General features: G+C 36.3%; 1 protein-coding gene across 7 annotated transcripts in view; it reads right to left on the reverse strand.

The window, feature by feature from the left end:
- BRWD3 (bromodomain and WD repeat domain containing 3) overlaps nt 1-19,916 on the reverse strand; it is a 214,615-nt gene that overhangs the window by 99,572 nt on the left and 95,127 nt on the right. For 4 of the 7 annotated variants that reach the window (XM_032329764.1, XM_032329767.1, XM_032329763.1 and 1 more), the window contains exons 12-15: nt 12,025-12,063; nt 6,392-6,432; nt 3,650-3,754; nt 2,469-2,622 (exon numbers count right to left, since the gene is read on the reverse strand). In XM_032329764.1, the coding sequence (XP_032185655.1) occupies nt 2,469-2,622; nt 3,650-3,754; nt 6,392-6,432; nt 12,025-12,063 (339 nt within the window). Of the gene's footprint in view, nt 1-2,468; nt 2,623-3,649; nt 3,755-6,391; nt 6,433-7,498; nt 7,648-12,024; nt 12,064-19,916 lie in introns of those variants that run through there. The other 3 variants (XM_032329766.1, XM_032329765.1, XM_032329768.1) reach the window with 2 other exon arrangements.

Raw genomic sequence — 19,916 nt, forward strand, 5'->3', positions numbered from 1 at the left:
AATGTCTTAAGATATATCATCTGTCTTATTATTATTTAATTAATTATTAAGCACACCTCTATTTTCACCACTGCCACACAAATCCAAATTATTATCATGGCTCATCCTACCATAGACTCCTACAGCATACCAGAATCACTCTTATCTTCATTTCAATCTATTCTCTCTATTCTGTTGCCAGAATTATAGAGTATCCTTCAAAAGCAAAATTCACATGTCATCCCTTAGCTTTTAAATCTTTTAATGGTTTTCTATTGGTCTAGAATAGATCCTATATGACACTGAATGGTCTGGTCTCTCTGTCCATTTCCCCAGTCCTATCTGGTGATACTTTCTGTTCTCTGTGCTCTAGCCAAAAATTGGCTTTATTTCAACTCCCTTCTACCTGAAGACCTTTGATGTGCTTTTCCCTCTTCCTATAAGGACCTTCCAACTCTCTCACATATCTAATTTATCAAATATTTATTGATATCCTACCATATTGAGACAGAAAAAAAAATATCAGATACTGATAAATGCTATGATGAAAATAAAGTGAGGTGATAGAATAAGACAAAGACTGCAAGGCTACTCTAGAATGTTTGATCAGGGAAGGCCTTGTCAAGGAGGTAACATTTAGGCTGAGACCCAGGTGATTTCTATCTTTCAAATCTTAACCCAAATTGAACTTCCTTAGGAAACCTCTCTGACCCTATTTTGACCAGGGTCAAGTAGTTTTAGACCAGGTTTGGTCACCCTATTAGAAACTTGCATTGTATTTTGCACTTCTTTTCTACTGACCATTTATTTTAATTAATTTTTGTGTGGCTTTTCTTGTTATTTTTATTTTTTTCTTAAAATGCTATAAATCCCAGGATGATGGGAACTCTCTAATTTACTGCTTATTCCTAATATCTAACTCAGTTGCTGGCACACAGTAGATGCTCAGTAAGTATTTGCTGAGTGGAAGAACTTTACACTACACTAAGACCCCAATAAACAAATTGTTAATACAGAAAAGATAAATATCAAAACTAAATAGATTTGACTATTACAAGGACTAAAAATAAACATATTCTGTTCTAAATTTTTTTAGTAAAATTCACTGAAAACAGATGACCCATGAATCGACCCATGGGAAGAGTACCACTAAACAAAATTCTAAATTAAGGTACTTGTTAAGACAGAATTTTACACAGATCTATAAAGCCAGTGGCTATGACACAAACTTTGAAATTGTGATTTTGAGAGATACAGACGTGTGCTGTCTCATATGCAGTTAGCCCCATGTGGCTATTAAGCATCTGAAATGTGGCTAGTCCAAATTGAGATGTTATATAAATATAAAATACACACTAGATTTCAAAGATTTTGTATTTTAAAAACAGAAAATAGTTAATAATTTTCATATTAGTTACATGCTGAAATGCTACTATTTTGGATATACTGGGTTAAATAAAATATATTTTTAAAATTAATTTCACCTATTGTGCTTTACGTTTTCTGTTGCAGCCACTAGAAAAACTATTTATTACATATGTGGCTCATACTGTATTTCTACTGAAGCATGCACACAGATGAACATTTACTAATCAAGAATCAAGCAAATAGTATATATTTTTTACACATAATTAACAGAAACTTCTATCAGGGAATAGGGAAAGGCAGAAGGGGATAAAAATTGGTTAAGCAAATTAAAAAAAGAATCTAAAACTCCATTAACATAGTGTTAGCAAAGAGAATTGGGAGGTATATGGAAATCCTCCCAAAATTAAACAGATCTTTAGAAAATCTGACATAGCAATCAAATAAGGATGATACCATGGTATACTACAAAGTGAATTGAGTCAGGAGAGCTGGATTCTAGTCCTTATCACTTAACTGCTTTGTAAACTGCATGGCAATCATTTGGCCCTGTCCTAAAGTATTTAGGAACTGATAACTGAAGCAGATAGGAAATAAGGCTTTTAAGTGGTATTTAACCTGAAGTGTGCATGATAAACCAATAAACAACCCCACCTATGTGACTTCTGTTATTAATCCTATCTTACTACAACAAATACATTTTTAGAAGAGGAAAAATCACCTTTTCTCTTACTTTTTCCCCTTACCTCTATGTCTTGCATAAATGAATCCCTGAAAGTAGAACATAAAGGAGGCTCTTGTCAAAATAAAGTTAGCTCTACCCCTAAAACAATAATAACAAAAATCCCAACTAATGCTAAAAACAAAATAACTTATATATCCTTAAATGCATTTTACAAAATAAATAATTACCAGACTTCAAAAGGATCTTGAAATGTTTTCATATCTGCTTTTAGCAGCTATACCATGTGCCATCCTTATTTTGTAGATACATCAACAAAGGAAACTGAAATATTTACTTCTCCAAGGGTAAGTAAGTCATAGAAAGTAAACTAAAATTTAAATTTCCTGTCTTCTGGAATAATGCCCTTTTTGATCAGTTTAATTATTCCAAAAATACTTACAGATAAAGTATGAAGAAGTTGCCCTGTGATAGAATTCCATACTTTCAAAAGGAAATTGTTCACTGCAGTAATAACTGTGGTGTCATAGCGATCCCAGGCCACCATAGTCACCTTAAGTTTAGTGACCTTGTCTTCTCCAGATGGCACATTATTCCTAAATAAAATAATTTGCAGTATTCACACGCTGTAAATTACTGACAACAGTATATCTAAAATAGCAAATTATGGAAAAAAAAAAAAACCTCTCCAGTAGCTTGCAAATTTTTAGATAAAAAAATCCTAAACTATGTTTTTAAGTACTCACAAAATAAAATAATAAAAAGTACCTAAGTAGGGCAAAACCCATAAGCTTATGTTAGGAAGAGAGAAGACAAAATGACAAAAAAAAATTTGTTAGTTACACAAGAACAAAAAAAGTGAAACTACAAAAAAATCTATAATCCCTTGAAAAATAAAATATAAGGTCATGTTGACTACCAGAAAATATGAAGAAAACATAAAATGGACACTTGATTCCCTTAAGTAATACATTTTGAAACTAACAGATCTTGTAAAAGAGCAGCAAGAAATTCATTAACTTTTAATTTAGTTGAACATGGTAAGAATAGCTGGCTAGGACTAAAATGTCAGTTCCATATTGTTATTAATGGGAAGATAATTGATTCCAGAGCCTTACCCTATAGAAACTGTAATGTCCTAAAGATGTAATCATGTATCTTCCAATCAACAGGGAAGAGGATGAAACAGAATGCTGATTAAGTGTACTTATACTATTGAGTAGGAATGCTAACAATATGTAACATTATAAAGGTAACCCCAGTAAGACAGATAAATATTTAAGCTTATGATGACATTTGGACAACCCTCAAAGTAGAAAGTAGTATAGACAGATATTAAAAATGACCTATAGAAAACTAAGGCAGAAATAACTCTGAGGGTATTAGCAGAGTAGAGCTCTTTGGTTCACAAGAGATCAGAATTTTGAATGACTATTAATGTTTCTATCATACAGTCTGTCAACAGCAAAAGGCAATTTACTTAAAGACTAAATATAGGTGTATACTTCAAGTCTACAAAGAACTACAAACTGTTTACGAATCCATATAATAAAATATAATTCAGTAAATCAAAAGACAGTATACCATATGAGAACCACCGAAATATCTAACAGCCAATCTTACCCAGTCATTTTAGTAGCCATATCTAGCACTATACTCTTCCATTCTTGTTGCTGATATTGCCAAATTCTTGCTGTTCCATCTCTACTTCCACTAACAAATCTTAAACTGCAGAGAAACAGTGAAATACCCTTATTACTTTTTTCCAAATTAAGAAATCACTTTTTTTTTCAATTATGAAAGTAAAACGTTCATCCCCATACACTACTGGGAGGAATGAAAATTATACACTTTGGAACACAGTTTTGCAGTTCCTCAAAATGATAAAGAGAGTCACAATATAACTCAACAATTCTACTCCCAGGTATAAATCCATGAGAAACCAAACATTAAGTCTACATAAAAACTTGTATAAGAATATTCATGGTATTATGCATCACAAGCCAAAAAGTTATAACAATCCAATGTCCATCAACTAATAAAGGAATGAACAAATTGTGGCATCCATACAATCAAATATTATTCAGCAATAAAGAGAAATGAAATAATGATACATGCTGCAACAGGACTGAATCTTGAAAACAATACATTAACTGATAGAAATCAGTCACAAAAAATACATTGTATAATTCAATTTATTTAAAATCTCCAGAAGAGGCAAATCTATAAAGATAAAAACTGGATTAAAGGCTGCCCAGAGTTAAGGGTGGGCAGGTAAAGATACTGGAGAGTGATAGCTGAAGGGTATGGAAATTCTTTTTTGGGGTGATAAAAATGTTCTGAAATTGTGGTAAATGCTGCACAATCCTGTGAATATATCAGAAAACACTGAAGTTATGTTATTTGCATTATTTCTCAATAAAACTTACAAAAATACTTTCATTCACCCATAATTCTATCACTGTTTATACTTTCATTTCTATTCCACCAAACTTAATTAAAAACATACATAAATACTTATCTATTTTCCCCTACAGGAAACAGAATTATACTACATATAATGTTTTATGTTTTCCCCAAGGGTTATTTTATAGATATATCTCTAGGTTTATAGAAAACTACTGTCACTTTTAATAAGTACTCAGCTATATGGATGCATAAAAATTTTATAACTCCCTAATGAAAATATTTATACTATTTCTATTCTTCACCATTAAAAATAATGTTGTGATGAATATCTCTGTATGTATCTTTGTACAACCTTATACATATCTTTGCTGAGTCAAATGGTCAGCACATTTTTAAAGCTTTTGGTGAGTTATTTGCCTCAAAAGTTTTTTTTTTTTTTTAACATTTTACTATCTCTTAAAAGTTGTGGGAGAGTGAGTGCTCACTTTTCCTAAACCCTTGGCAATACTATGTGCTAAAATACTTTAATATCTTGTTATTCTGAAAGAAAAAAAATGTTACTTTTATTCTAAACTGCATCTTTATTAGTAAAATTGGACATCCTTTGTTTATTGTCCACATAACTAATGTAAGATAAAATAATGTTTTTCCTTTAGGGAAAAGGCAAAGAATTAAAAAACTTCAGATTCCTCTAGCATGAAAGAATCATAGCTGTACAAACCTTCAAGTGTATACCTCAGTATAGTGCAATAAATCAACCTCAAAAAATTATCTGAAGGTTTTCTCATTCCTAATATAAACTTCACTCTATGTGGACCATCATTATTTACTCTTGCATTTAATAAAGATGAACAAATTCATCATAGCAATCACCCACTGTCTGAAAAATATTTAAAAATAAAACATGGTCAAAAAATTAAAAAAAATAAATTTAATTAACATAAAACATGGTCACCCACATAAAGTTCTTATAGAAATATATGGTTACACATTTATGTTAAGTGGTTACATTTTAAAATCTATTCTAGGTTAATTTTTAGACCAGGGCAAAAAGATTATCAACCTTTTGGGATCAAACATTTGAGAGGGTGTACAAATACCTGTACATAATTTCTGAGTTTACAGATACAGGAAATACATATCATATGAGTAAGAGAGACAATAAGTAAAACAGATGTTCAAAGGAAGACAATATGGATAAAATCTGGAGCAGTCAGAAAAGGGTTCAGGTAGAACATGGGAAGACAGGACTCAGAAGAGAAAGGGACTCGAGGGAGAAGAAAAGTAGAGTAAAGGAAAGCAGAAGGGAGAGGGAGACTGTAGGAGGGAAAGAGAAGTCAGGGGGAGTAGGGGGTGATATTTCTGGTTAAGAATGGTGTGAGGTAAAGTATAAGCAAATCAATGAACAGGAGAAAAAATACAGATATATGGATGTAACAAGAGCAATGATTAAGTCAATTAGGTTAAATGTAATGATTTATATGGGAGATAGTAAATGAGAAAAGAATGTAGGTCTAAGTTAAGTTATAAAAAGTTTTGAATTCATAAGACATTTGAATTCTATTCTATAGACAAAGAGGAAACACTAAAGATTTCTGAACAGAGCAATGTGGATTTGGCAGAAATAGACAGGATATATTTTGAAAGGAGAAGAAAACTGGAGGTAATGGGTTAAATAATGGAATCCTTGGCCAAGGTGAGTGATAATAGGAATGGAAAAAAAACAAAATAAACAAAAAAGAAATCACTCAGAAAGGAAGAACTGATAAAGTATGGCTACTACTTGGATAGGAGTTTAAAAAGAACAGGGTAAGGATGTTATCAAAAATAGACAAGGGCTTTCAGCTTAAGAAACTGAACAGAAATAAAGTACTACAGTAGAGGGAGCTACTTCTGAAAGAATAGAGGTAAAATATGTCAAACATCTGTATACACAGATATGTACTACATAGTTACCTGTCTCCATTGTTACAGAACTGAACAGCAACAACTTTGTCCTAAGACATAAAACAACAGATTTTTGGTTAGAGTTAATTTATTTGTAAAATAAAGTACTCTTCCCTTCAAATTCACATGCAAAAGCATCATGGAGTAGACTTTTTAATGCTATAATTTTCTCAGAAAAAACCTCCAGCTTTCTTAAAAAAAATTAATGAAGGTTGAAACAATGCATTGACTGAGGAGGAATACTTATTAGCAGTAATTTGAGACAAACCAGAATAAGCAAACCTGTTTCCAAATCATAATCTCAAGAGACAGTTTTGAATAGATATTGGTTTTTATGTCCCCCATAATAGGAGCACACTAACCTACAATGTGACCTTAAAGTAAGACTTAATAGAAGTTGAACTAATTTTCCCACTTATTTTTTTTAATTTCAGAAAATAAATCAATCATTTCCTGTTTCTCAGACGGATTCTTTATTTTACAAAGGATTCATCTGTCTTTAGGTACAATATTTCAGATACTTCTCTTTGAATCTTCTTTTATAATGACTAAACTAGTAACTTTTACAAATATAATGTGTATTATAGTGATGAAAAGATTAAAGTATAAGGCAAAATATGCACTTTTCTTCTCTTTATTCCTTGGTAATAAAGCTAAAATGCACCCTCAAATGTTGTACATATTTTCACAAAACACTCAGTTACTGAACTGCATTTGAATTTTTAATAAAAGCTCAGACATTAAATATCTTTATATTTATTTTTCATTTTTAAAAATTAAACTGTCTTCATATGTTCAGAGGTATATTTACACTGTTCCATTATTTCACTATAGTATATATTTGACAGATTCTGTATTCTCACTGCCAATTGCAATAACTGGTTTTAGATGTTCTGAAAGTACATCTTATTTTCAGTGACTAACAGTAGCCACTGACTTCAACAGGGAGTATTTAGGCTTTCTGACTTTGTCGTAGCAGCACCCTGGCAAAAAAACGCACAAAACTCTACTAATCAATTTTTCTTCATCTTTCCCCCAACTCAATTCTTGCCCATTGTTTCTACTACCACCTTTTCACTCAGCTCTCAATAAACTTGACTGCACTTGTATACATACCCTGCTTGGGTGGTAATTGTAAAGATGCCTCCTTTGCATACTCTAGTACAAATGGATTTCTCCCAATGGATAGTCTCAGATTGAGATCTTTATATATTTCCTAAGTTTTTCTCTTTCACAATTTAAATAATACTCCAGGATTTTAGTATCTAGGAATAAGTAACAGCAAGGTGAGAGCTCAGCTTGGTTCAGTAATGGTTTATAAGTAACTGTTCAGTTATGTTTATGGGATAGGACAAAACCAGGAGATTGTTTCCAAAAGCTCAAGAAGGTTTCTAACAGGTCTCTTTTACTACAAATTTCAGGAACATGACTGATTTTGTAACTCACAAAGTATCTTTTTCTAATAGTGATGATTCAGGGAAACTGTGTATTTTGTTGATGTGCACTAATGCTATCCCAAATGAGAGGTCAATAGTACCGAAAACAGTAATCTTAATTAAGACTTGCAAAGCTGAGTGCTTTCAACTGCTGACTATACAGCTTTGACAATAAGGTATATGAGGTGTACAGTGAGCTGAAAAACAAGTACTCCTATATTCCACAGTGAATAGAGAAAAAGGTAAGGAAAGGAAGAGGAGAAAGAGATGAAAGGTACACAGAGATATGAAAACAAACATTACTGGTGCCAAGCTTCCTAAATAAAGTGGAAATAGCTTTGAGGAAAAGGTCCAGACACCAATGGCCAGTCACCAATGGCTGTCACCCAGGCATAAAGCTGTTCCCTGCCGTTGTTGATAACTAAGTAGGATTAGATTTCAGAAGTCTGTGATGGCATTCTGAAAATAATCAAACTAAAATCAACAAGCTAAATTAGTAAATTATTTTTTTCCTCAAGATATACTTAATATGTCTTTTATTATTTGAGGTAAAATGGGCATACAGCATTATATAAGTTTCAGCTGTAAATATTATAATTTGATATTTGCATATACTACAAAGTAATCACCACTGTTAGTTACCATCCACCACCATACAAATAAGCTCTCTCACCCATCCCCCAACACACCTTCTCCTCTGGTAATCATGGATCTGTGTATCTATGAGTTTCTTTTTGTTTGGTTTGGTTTGTCCATTTGTTTTGTTATTTTAGAAGCCACATATAGTAAAATCATGTTATTTGCCTTTTTCTATCAGATTTTTCACTTAGCATAATACCCTCAAGATCCATCCGTATTGTCACAAATGGCAAGATTTCCTTATGTGTGGCTAAGTAGCATTCCAGTGTGTGTGTGTATGTGTACCACATCTTTATCCATTCATCCATGGATGGACACTTAGGTTGTTTCCATATTCTGGCTACTATAAATACTGCCGCAATGAACATAGGGGTGCATATATCTACTTGAATTAGTGTTTTTGTATTCATCAATAAATACTCAGAAGTGGAATATCTGGATCCTACAGTCATTCTATTTTTAATTTTTTGACAAATATCCATACTGCTTTCCATAGTGGCTACACCAATTTACATTTACATTCCCACCAATAACGTGTAAGAGTATCTTTTTCTTCACATATTCTCCAACACTTGTTACTTCTTGCCTTTTTGATAATAGCCATTCTAATAGGTATGAGATGATATCACATTGTGTTTTTTTTTAAGATTTTATGTATTTATTTGACACAGAGAGAGAGAGAGAGAGAGAGAGATCACAAGTAGGCAGAGAGGCAAGGAGGGGAAGTAGGCTCCCCGCTGAGCAGAGAGCCCGATGCGGGGCTTGATCCCAGGATCCTGAGATCATGACCTGAGCCAAAGGCAGAGGCTCAACTCACTGAGCCATCCAGGCGCCCCGCACATTGTGGTTTTCATTTCACTGATAATTAGTGATATGGAACATGTTTTCATGTGCCTATTAGCCATCATTATATCTTCTTTAGAAAAAAAATAGTCTATTTAGTTCCTCTGCCCATTTTATAATTGGGTTGTTTTTTGTTGTTGAGTTATATGAGTCCTTTATATATTTTGGATATTAACCCCTTAATAGATAAATTATTTACAAATATTGTTTCCCATTTACTAGGTTGCCTTTTTGTATTATTGATGTTTTCCTTCACTGTGCACTAGATTTTTACTAAGAAGTAGCCCCATTTGTTCATTTTTGCTTTTGTATCCCTTGCACTTAGAGCCAGAATTTTTTAAAAATCACTAAAACCAACGTCAAGGACCTTACCAGTGCTGGAGAGGGTCATGAAAAAGATATGACCACCAGGTTACCTGTGAGCTGGACCCCAGGCAATTACAAGCTCCTTACCCTCTTCCCTATACTAGGATATACGTTCCACTTGCCTTTCCTGCTTCCAGAGGCTGCTCTAAGGAGCCTTTCCTGCTCCCAGAGGCTGCTCTAAGGACACAGCCTTGAGACGATGATGTGATATTGAGAACACCTGCACAGTATACTTGACTGAACCCAGTTAAGGTTTCTTTATAAACTTTTAAGATTTGGTGGGTAGGTTGGGGGCACCTGGATGGCTCAGTCAGTTAAGCAGCTGCCATCTGCTTGGGTCATGATCCTGGTCCTGGAATCGAGTCCCGCATAAGGCTCCCTGCTTGGCGGGAAGCCTGCTTCTCCCTCTCCTCCCTGCTCATGCTCGCTCTATCTCTGTCTGTCTCTCTCTCAAGTAACTAATAAATAAAATTAAAAAAAAAAAAGGTTTGGTGGGCAGGCACAAAGATCCATTCATCCTGCTGCCACCCAAAACAAACTTCATGTTTAAATTCCCTTTGCTAATTAAAACTACCACCTACCAACCCAGAGTGGACTACCTCTTTCTTTGGTCTTTCCTTGCCCTCTGAGTATAGGGATCAGTTTCAGATTATAGCTAAGAAGCTCCCAAGAGGGCTATAAAGACAATTGACAAGCCAGCACAGAGACCAAAGAAATAGACTTTGGGAATGAGGCAACCACAGGAAAAACCCAAAATTAGCCATCAAATTCTTTGTAAGGAAATGTGGCCTGTATTTTCGATGCCTATGGACTACTACATGAATATGTGGACACCCAGAAAATGCCAGCCAATCTAAGGTAAACTTGGAGGAAATGCACATACCACACTGGGACAGAGAAGGGAAACATGGTTGCTATAGTGGGCTTCTGCTGTGGGTAGTTCAGCTGGCCAGTGATGCCCAACTAGAGGTTGAAGAAAGTTAGAAGAACTGAGTTTAGAAAAGGAGAAGTGAGGGGCACCTGAGTGGCTCAGTGGGTTAAAGTCTCTGCCTTTGGCTCAGGTCATGATCTCAGGGTCCTGGGATTGAGCCCCACACTGGGCTCTCTGCTCAGCAGGGGGTCTGCTTCCTCCTCTCTCTCTCTGCCTCTCTGCCTAATTGTGATCTCTCTCCCTCTGTCAAATAAATAAAATCTTTAAAACAACAAAAAAAGGAAAAGTGAGTTGGGGGAAATTGGGGGGGAGACAAACCATGAGAGACTGTGGACGCTGAGAAACAAACAGGGTTTTGGAGGGGAGGGGGTTGGGGGGTTCGGTGAGCCTGGTGGCGGGTATTACAGAAGGCATGGAGCACTGGGTGTGGTGCATAAACAATGAATCCTGGAACACTGAAAAGAAATAAAATGGAAAAAAAAAAAAAGGATATGTGACTGTCCACTACTCTGCTAGCTCTGGGGCTGGCAGACAAGATGGAAGAGGAAAGCAATAAATTGGAGACCTTAGTGTCCTGTTTTACAAAGCAAAGAGGGTACAATGTATTAAGATATGAGAACTTAGAAGAAAGCCTGACTAGGATGCTATGGTAATTGATGAGGAAACAGACAAAATGCCCCATACCTTCTGACCCCTACTTTTTTTTTTTAAGATTTTATTTATTTCTTTGAGAGAGAGACAGTGAGAGAGAGCATGAGAGGGAAGATGGTCAGAGGGAGAAGCAGACTCCCCTTGGAGCTGGGAGCCTGATGTGGGACTCGATCCCAGGACTCCAGGATCATGACCTGAGCTGAAGGCAGTTGCTTAACCAACTGACCCACCCAGGTGCCCTCTGACCCCTACTTTTAAATAGCAATTACCCCAAAACTCCTAGGAGAAAACTTACATCTTTCTCTGTCCCCTTAAGTTTATAAATCTTATCATGTCTTTGAAATATAAATACCTCTGGAGATAACAAAAACATTGCCAGAAAAAAAAGGGAGGGGCTTTTAAGAATACAGCTATAGTTCTCTTGTTCATTGCATAATAATGAACCCTCATCAAATCAAATGACCATTTTTAGGCTTCTGTCATTTGCAGTTACTGTTTTGCTCTGATGCTTTGCAAAAAGTGTCCCTACAACAGTGCTTCATCTTTAAAAACACTCATGGAAAAGAATTTAATAGGTTTCTGATAACTAAGATTAAATTGCTTTCATGTTGGAGAGATAATAATGAACTTTACAAGTGCTCCCCTAAAATTATGTGTACAAGTGCCACGATATGTCATACAATGGTAGCTGGGGACCTATCCCTATTCTCCTTCCCCACATCAGCAAAATGGGCACAATACACTGATAATACAATGTTAACATGTAAAGATTTTACCTCTGCTGCAGGACACCTGCAGGCTTTGCTCAGGAACATCTGTGAGGAAGAAGATGGGCAATGAACCCAAAGAAAATTCAATGCCTACACACTGCTAGAAGTTTTAAGGTATGATCTGGTCAGCTAAGAGTCATAAAGCTGTAACTGAAAAGGTACAAGGCTATCCAACTTCTAAGAATGGGAAAGAGGTGCAGTCCTTTATAGGGATTTTGGGGTTTGGGAAGACTTTTAATGTCTACCTGGCACAGTGCTCCCATTCCTTATGCTGCCTGGTAAAAAAGGACACATATAAGACTGGGGGCAATAGCAGCATGTTGCCTTTGAGAAGGCAAAAATATTAATAAAACAGATTAAAGCTCTGGGCATCTCCTAAGTATTGCTACTTTTTTTTTTAAAGATTTTTTTTATTTATTTGACAGAGAGAAATCACAAGTAGACGAAGAGGCAGACAGAGAGAGAGAGGGAAGCAGGCTCCCCGCTGAGCAGAGACCCCGATGCGGGACTCGATCCCAGGACCCCGAGATCATGACCTGAGCCGAAGGCAGCGGCTTAACCCACTGAGCCACCCAGGCGCCCGTATTGCTACTTTTTAATTTGATGTGTCTATGACTCCAAAAGATATGGGTCAGACACTATGGCAGAGATAACAAAAGGGGAGAATGCCCCTGGAATTTTGGTTCCAGCTCTGGAAGGGGGCAAAACCTCAATATACCCCCAAAGAGCAACAGTGCCTAGCAATGTACACAGTGCTCCTCCAGGTAAAACTTCTCACACAGCAGCCAGTATAGCCACTAGTATACTGAGCTTATAGTGGTCTGCCTACTGATCACTCAGGAGCTATTGCCATTAACCCTTTGTACTGATAATTAGACTATTTTGAGGGATTAAATTTATGGCTTGAACAATGGAAAGCTCATCATTAAAAAGTCTCTGTGGGGTCAAGATATATATATATAATATGACATTCGGGTCCATCTTCAAGAGCCTGAAGTGATTCTCAATGTTCTTCATATCCCAGTTCTTAAGACACTGACACCCCTCTAGCAATCAGGAAGTCGGTGCCCTAGCTTGGGAATGAGCCCTAGCTACTGACCCGTCAGTAGTTTAGGCAAATTGGGTGCATATAAAGAGTGGCTCCCACAATGCCCAAGTAGGATGGCATATTGCTAAAGATGCCAGGCCGCCCTCATAGTACACTGACTTGATTAAAGTAATAACAGCATGCCGTGTGTCCTAAATAACACCAAAGGCAACTGCCAAAAGAATCAGGCCATCCACCGGAGTTCCTAACCTGTGAGAAATTGGCAAATTGATTATATTGGCCTCCTCTAAGTGAGGGTTGTAAATATGCCTTGGTTTATGCAGATATTGCATCTGGTCTAACCCACACTTTTCCCTGCCACCCTACAAACCAGGCTGTCATCATTAGGGGATTAAGGAACTGAGTACCATGTATGTAAAAACCCCATCAAACACATAATTATCAGAGGTCAAATTTGAAAGGCCAGGATGTGCAAGAAGGAATAATAAAATGTGACATTAAACAAAGGTTCCATCTCCCCTACAACCACAAGCAGCAGGATTGGTAGAAAGGAAAATGGGAATTAAAACAGCCCATTAAATACTTAACAAAGCAAATTTGTTAAGTATTGCAAATACTCTGGCAAAGTTACCTCGGCCAACTGGACAAAAAGTACTGTCCGAGGTTTTAATATATTTAAATGACCAAACAATAGGGCCTATTGCCCCATATGCCAGACAAGGGATCCCTGCTCAGAGACCCAATACTGTAAAGAGATAGAAGTTTCTGGAAACAACCAAAGCCCAAAATCTCACAGTGGATCAAATACTATGTTGTGGAAATCACATCCCTCATTCTTGAAAAAGGAATTACCTACTAAAATTTACAATGCAATACCACACTGAGACAGGTGAGTTTCTTCACACCCTTAGGTAAAGAACCACTCAATCTCCACTAAGATCTTCCTGTCCTGCTGCACGCTGGAACTGTTAAAACGCACTATATCTGAAAAGAAGCATGTACCATGGAAAGAATAGAGAAAATGGGGGTCCTGGTAATGGCATATCCTGTCCCCAGTTCATGTCTTCACACCTGACAGTGCTGCTTCCCCTGGACAACATGTATGGTATGTACAACCAGGTCAAGTTTCTAAAGGTGCTAACCTCCCTTTCCTCAAAGTCAGGGGAAATGTTTGGTTTTTCCACTGGTAAGACCATTTTGCCATGGTCTTTGTCCCCTCCATTGGCTTAGATTTAGAAGACATTAATAGCAAACGTGAAGCCCTTAATAGATTCACTCAGAAAGCACTGAATGATAGCAATAAAACCTGTCCTTAATGAATACTGAAATGTCTCTGGTAAGCTGTACTTACTTATTACTTATAAAGCTGTACTCCAAAATAAAATGGCCTTAGACATTTTTACTGACTCATAAGGAGGTACCTGTGCCATTAACCAAACACAATGTGTGTTCATCCCAATGAATCTGCTAATATGTCATCTTTATTAAATCACATGACATACAAGTAAATGCCCTAAGTAATCCAATCCTCAGCTTAGGAGACTTAATAAATCAATAGCTCAGATCAAGGGTTCTTATAAAAGAACTGTCATCGATTTTGTAATCACTGTCTTATTTAATCTGTGTTTCCTTACATGCACCTGTATTGTTGCTACGGCATTGGACTCCAATGCAGCAAAACAGTCACCAAAGGAGCCACTCCATGACAATAAAACCTCTTACTGTGGGGCGCCTGCATGGCTCAGTGGGTTAAAGCCTCTGCTTCAGCTCACATCATGATCCCAGGGTCCTGGGATTAAGCCCCACATTGGGCTCTCTGCTTGGCAGGGAGCCTGCTTCCCTTCCTCTCTCTCTCTCTGTCTGGCTCATTTCACAAGGGAGCACATGAGTTTATAAAAGCTGGTCATGAGGGGTGGAATATTGGGGAAGCTCATTGAAAAGATGTGACGACCAGTTGACCTGCGAGCTGGACCCCAGGCTATCAAAGGCTTGCTACCTCCTCCCTTGGAATGTGGGTTCCTCTTGCCTTTACTGCTTCCAGACGTTGCTCCAAGGACAAAGCCTTGAGATAATGATGTGGTGCTGAGAATACCTGCACAGTATACTTAACTGGACCCAGTTATGGTCTCTTGCTAAACTTTTAAGATTTGGTGGGTGGTCATGGGGATCCATTTGCCTTGCTGCCACCCAAGACATGCCTTACATGTAAGTTCCTTTTACTTATTAAAAATATCACTTACCAACCTGGAGTGTCCTACCTCCTTGTCCTCTGAGTATAGGGGCCAGTTTCAGATTACACTCAATAAGCTCCTGAGAGGATTACAAAGTGACAACTGCATACGTTTTCTTCTAGGAATTTTGATTACACGTAGGTCTTACTTTTGAGTTAATTTTGGTGTATTGTGTAAAATAGTGGTCCAGAGTTTCATTCTTTTGCATATGGCTATCCAGTTATTCCAACACTACTTACTGAAGAAACTACCATTTCTCCATTGTATATTCTTGGCTCCTTCACTGTAAACTAATTGACCATGTATGTGCAGGTTTATTTATGGGTTCTTTATTTTCTTCCATTGATCTATTTGTCTGTTTTACAGCCAATACATTCCTGTTTTGATGACTAGAATTTTTTTTTCTTATTTCCAGCATAACAGTATTCATTATTTTTGCACCACAACCCGTGCTCCATGCAATCCGTGCCCTCTATAATACCTAGAATTTTGTAATACAGTTAAAAATCAGAAAGTGTGATGCCTCCAGTTTTGTTCTCCTTTCTTAAGTTTGTTTTGGCTACTTGTGATCTTCTGTGATTTCTACAAATTCTATATCTGTTCCAGTTCTAAGTATCTGTTCCAGTTCTAAAAATTGCCACTGGGATTTTGATTTTGATGGGGATTGCATGTAACCTCTACATAACTTTGGGCAGCCAGCCTGGACATGATATTAATTCTTCCAGTTCATGAGCATGGAGTATCTTTCCATTTATTTGTCTTCTTCAATTTCTTTCATCAGTTCTGGCTTTCAGTGTGTAGATCTACGTTTCCTTGGTTAAATTTATTCCTAGGTATGTCATTCTTTTCTAAAGAATTTGAAACTGAAATTTGAAATTGCTTCTAGCAATTGTAAATGGGACTGTTTTCTTAGTATATATATTTTTTTCTTGTAGTCTATTCTCAGTGTATAGAAACAAAAGATTTCTGCATATAGATTTTCTATCCTGCAACTTTACTAAATACATTTATGAGTTCTAATAATTTTTTTAGTGGAACCTTTAGGGTTTTCTATATATAGAACTATGTTACTTGCAAATAGTTAGTTTTACTTCTTCCTTTCCAACCTGAATGCCTATTATCTCTTTTAGATGGCTAATTACTGTTGCTAGGAATTCCAATACTATGTTGAATAAAGTGGCAAAAATGGACATCCTTGTCTTGTTCCTGATCTTAGAGAAAAGATTTCACCTTTTCAACATTGAGTATGATGTTAGCTGTGGATCTGTCATATATGACCTTTATTATATTCAGTTCCTTCTGTCACAATTGATATTTTATCATAAACAAATGTGGAATATTGTCAAATACTTTTGCTGCAACTATTGAAATGATGATATGATTTTTATCCTTAATTTTGCAATGCGGTGTATCAGGTTGATTGATTTGCAGATGTTGAATCATTCTTGCTTGTAGGAATCCCCACCTAATTATAGTATATGATCCTTTGAATGCATTGTTGAATTCAGTTCACTAATTTTTTTTGAAGATTTTTGCATCTCTATACATCAGGGATATTGGCTTGCAATTTCCTCATTTTCAGTGTCCTTGTCTGCTTTTTTTGTTATCAGAAATTGACCTTATAAAATGAGTTTGGAAGCATCCCCTTAATTTTTAGGAAGAGTCTGGGGACAGTAATTAAATCTTTCAATGGTTAGCACTAGTCAGTGAAGCCATCTGTTTATGGACTTTTTTATGTTAGATGGGTTTTGATTACTGATTTGGTCTCCTTTCTAGGAATCAATCAATACAGATTTTTTATTTCTTTATCATTCAGTCTTAGGAAACTGTATGTTTTGAGAACTTATCCATATCTGAGTCCAAGATGGCATAGGAATAGGAGACAAAATTTCATCTGGTCCCAGGAATTCAGCTAGATAGGTATCAAATCATTCTGAATGCCTGCGAACTCAACCAGGGACCAAAGAATAAAATTGCTGCAACTATATGAATAGAAAACAACCACTTTCTGCAAGGTAAAAGATGTGGAGAAGTGAATCTGAGGTGATAAATAGGAAGACAGACATGGGGGTAAGGAGCCTCTGTCATCCAGCTGCTCCCAAGTAATATAGCAGCAGAACACAAAATCAGAACTTTTAGAAGTCTGCTCCAGTGAGGGATGAGGTCAGGGTGGATCCCCAGATAGGACAGTGTGGTCTCAGGATACTCAAGGTCACAGGGAGACCAGGGGTGCCTGAGTGTGGCAGAGCTCCCAGGCATCGGAGTGAAAAACCCAGCTGCAAAGAATGGGCACATAAGTGGGCTCTCAGCTCAGGATAGCCATAAACTGTGAAATGCAGCATTCAGGTGACTGCTCTCTAAGAAGGTGCCCAGTAAGCAGCAGAACCTGTGAGATACCCTCCCTCCCCCAAGAGAAGCATATAGGAGCACCCAGGAGAAATCTGCAGGGTTCAGAGACTCCAAAAGGGGTGGCCTGCCTGAGACAGAAACACTCAATCACAGGCTGTGTGAACAGGGAGTGTAGACAGAGACCAGGGAGATAGGAGTGATTCACTGTTTTTCCGAGGGCACATTGAGGAGTGCAGCCCCAAGTGATAGATTCTGAGGATAGAGATTGGGAGGCGGCCATTTTCATTCTTATCGTCTGAGATTGTGGGAAAAGCTTTAGGGGAAAAAAGCCTGGCCCCCTGGCAAGGGCTGTACAATTCTGCCTAGAGCAAATACACTTGAGAATTAATGCTATAGGCCCCTCTCCCAGAAGATCAGGAAGAACATCCAGCCAAGACCAAGTTTACCAATCAAGGAGAACTGCAAAACAAAATTCCAGTTCTAGGGGAATACAGCACATAGAACTCATGGCCTTTTTCACATGATTCCTTAGCTTTTCAACCTTAACATTTTTTAATTGTTTTTCTTTTGATTTTCAACAAAATTTCTTATTTTATCAGTTCGTTTTTAAAATGTTTTTAAATGTTCATTTTTACAATTATATCCTATCCCTTCATTGTATTTAATCTTATTTGTGTGTATACATAAGTTTTTCTTGATTTATAATTTCAGGAAACAGTTTCTTCTAACAGAACAAAATACACCCAAAATCTAGTGCAGTCAAATGCTCTACCACTGAGCTATATCCCCACCCCCACCACAAATCTAGTGTAAGGCTCTGTTCCAATCACCTGTTGGATCATTTTCTCTTTTAGGTTTGGTTTTGTTTTGCTTTGTTTTTGTTTTTTATTTCATCTTTTTCTGTTTTCTTTTTTTATTTTGTTAAAGTCTTTTATAATTTTCATGTTTACAGTCATATTCTAGCCCTTCAAGGTATTTTAGATTTGTATATTCTCTCTTCTCAATTTATTTAATTTTATTTTTGTATATACATGGTTTTCTTTCCTTAAAATTTTGAGACATAATTTCTTCTAACAAACTGACCAAAATAAACTCATAGGATAGTGTACTGCTTTGTGCTATTCACCTGTCTATCTCACTTCCATTATTTTTTCTGCAGTTATTTTATTTTCCTCTTTTGTTGTATTCTTATATATGATTTCCATATTTACAGTTACATTCTATATTTTCATTGGATTTAATTTTATTTTTGTACATATATATTTTTTTCCTTCTTGATAATGTTGGGATCTAGTTTTCTAAAAAACAGACCAAAATACACAAAGGAACCCAGTGCATTGCTCTATTCTGCTCACCTGTCTGATTATATTCTCTTTTTTCTTCCTTTTTCCCTTTTCTTTAACTCTTGGTTTCAGATTTCTTTTGATTTGTTTAGTATATAATTCTCTGGGGTTGTTGTTGCCATTTTAGTATTTTGTTCTCTCATTCAGCTATTCTCCTCTAGACAGAATGACAAAATGAAAAAAACTCACGTCAAAAAAAGAGAGTAAGAGGCAGTACTGACTGCCAGGGACCTGATTGGGATGGAAATAAGATGTCAGATCTAGAGTTCAGAAAAAATTATTATAAAGATAGTATCTGGGCTTGAAAAAAGCATAAGAGACACTAGAAAATCCCTATCTGAAAAAATAAAAGAACTAAAATACAACCAAGTCAAAAACAAAAAGGCTATTAGTGAGATGCAATAGCAAATGGAGGCTCTAACTGCTAGAATAAATGAGGCAGAAGAGAGAATTAGTGATATAGAAGACAAAATGATGGAGAATAAAGATGCTGAGAGAAAGAGATATACAACTACTGGATCAGGAGAGGAGAATTTGAGATATAAGTGATACAATAAGGTAAAAAAAATATTAGAAAAATTGGGATCCCAGAAGAGGAAATGGGGGCTGGGGAGAAGGTATACTGGAGGAAATAATAGTGGAGAACTTCCCTAATCTGGGGAAGGAAACAGGCATCTAACTCCAGTAGACACAGAAAATCAATAATTTGATCTATTAAAATTAAATACCCAACTTTTGTATCAACATGGATGAAACTGGAAGAGATTATGCTGAGTGAAATAAGTCAAGCAGAGAGAGTCAATTATCATAGGGTTTCACTTATTTGTGGAGCACAATAAATAACACGGAGGACATGGGGAAATGGAGAGGAGAAGGGAGTTGAGGGAAATTAGAGGGGGAGATGAACCATGAGAGACTATGGACTCT

This window comes from Mustela erminea, chromosome X (genome assembly GCF_009829155.1).
Source record: "Mustela erminea isolate mMusErm1 chromosome X, mMusErm1.Pri, whole genome shotgun sequence".
In the NCBI taxonomy this organism is placed as follows: Eukaryota; Metazoa; Chordata; class Mammalia; order Carnivora; family Mustelidae; genus Mustela; species Mustela erminea.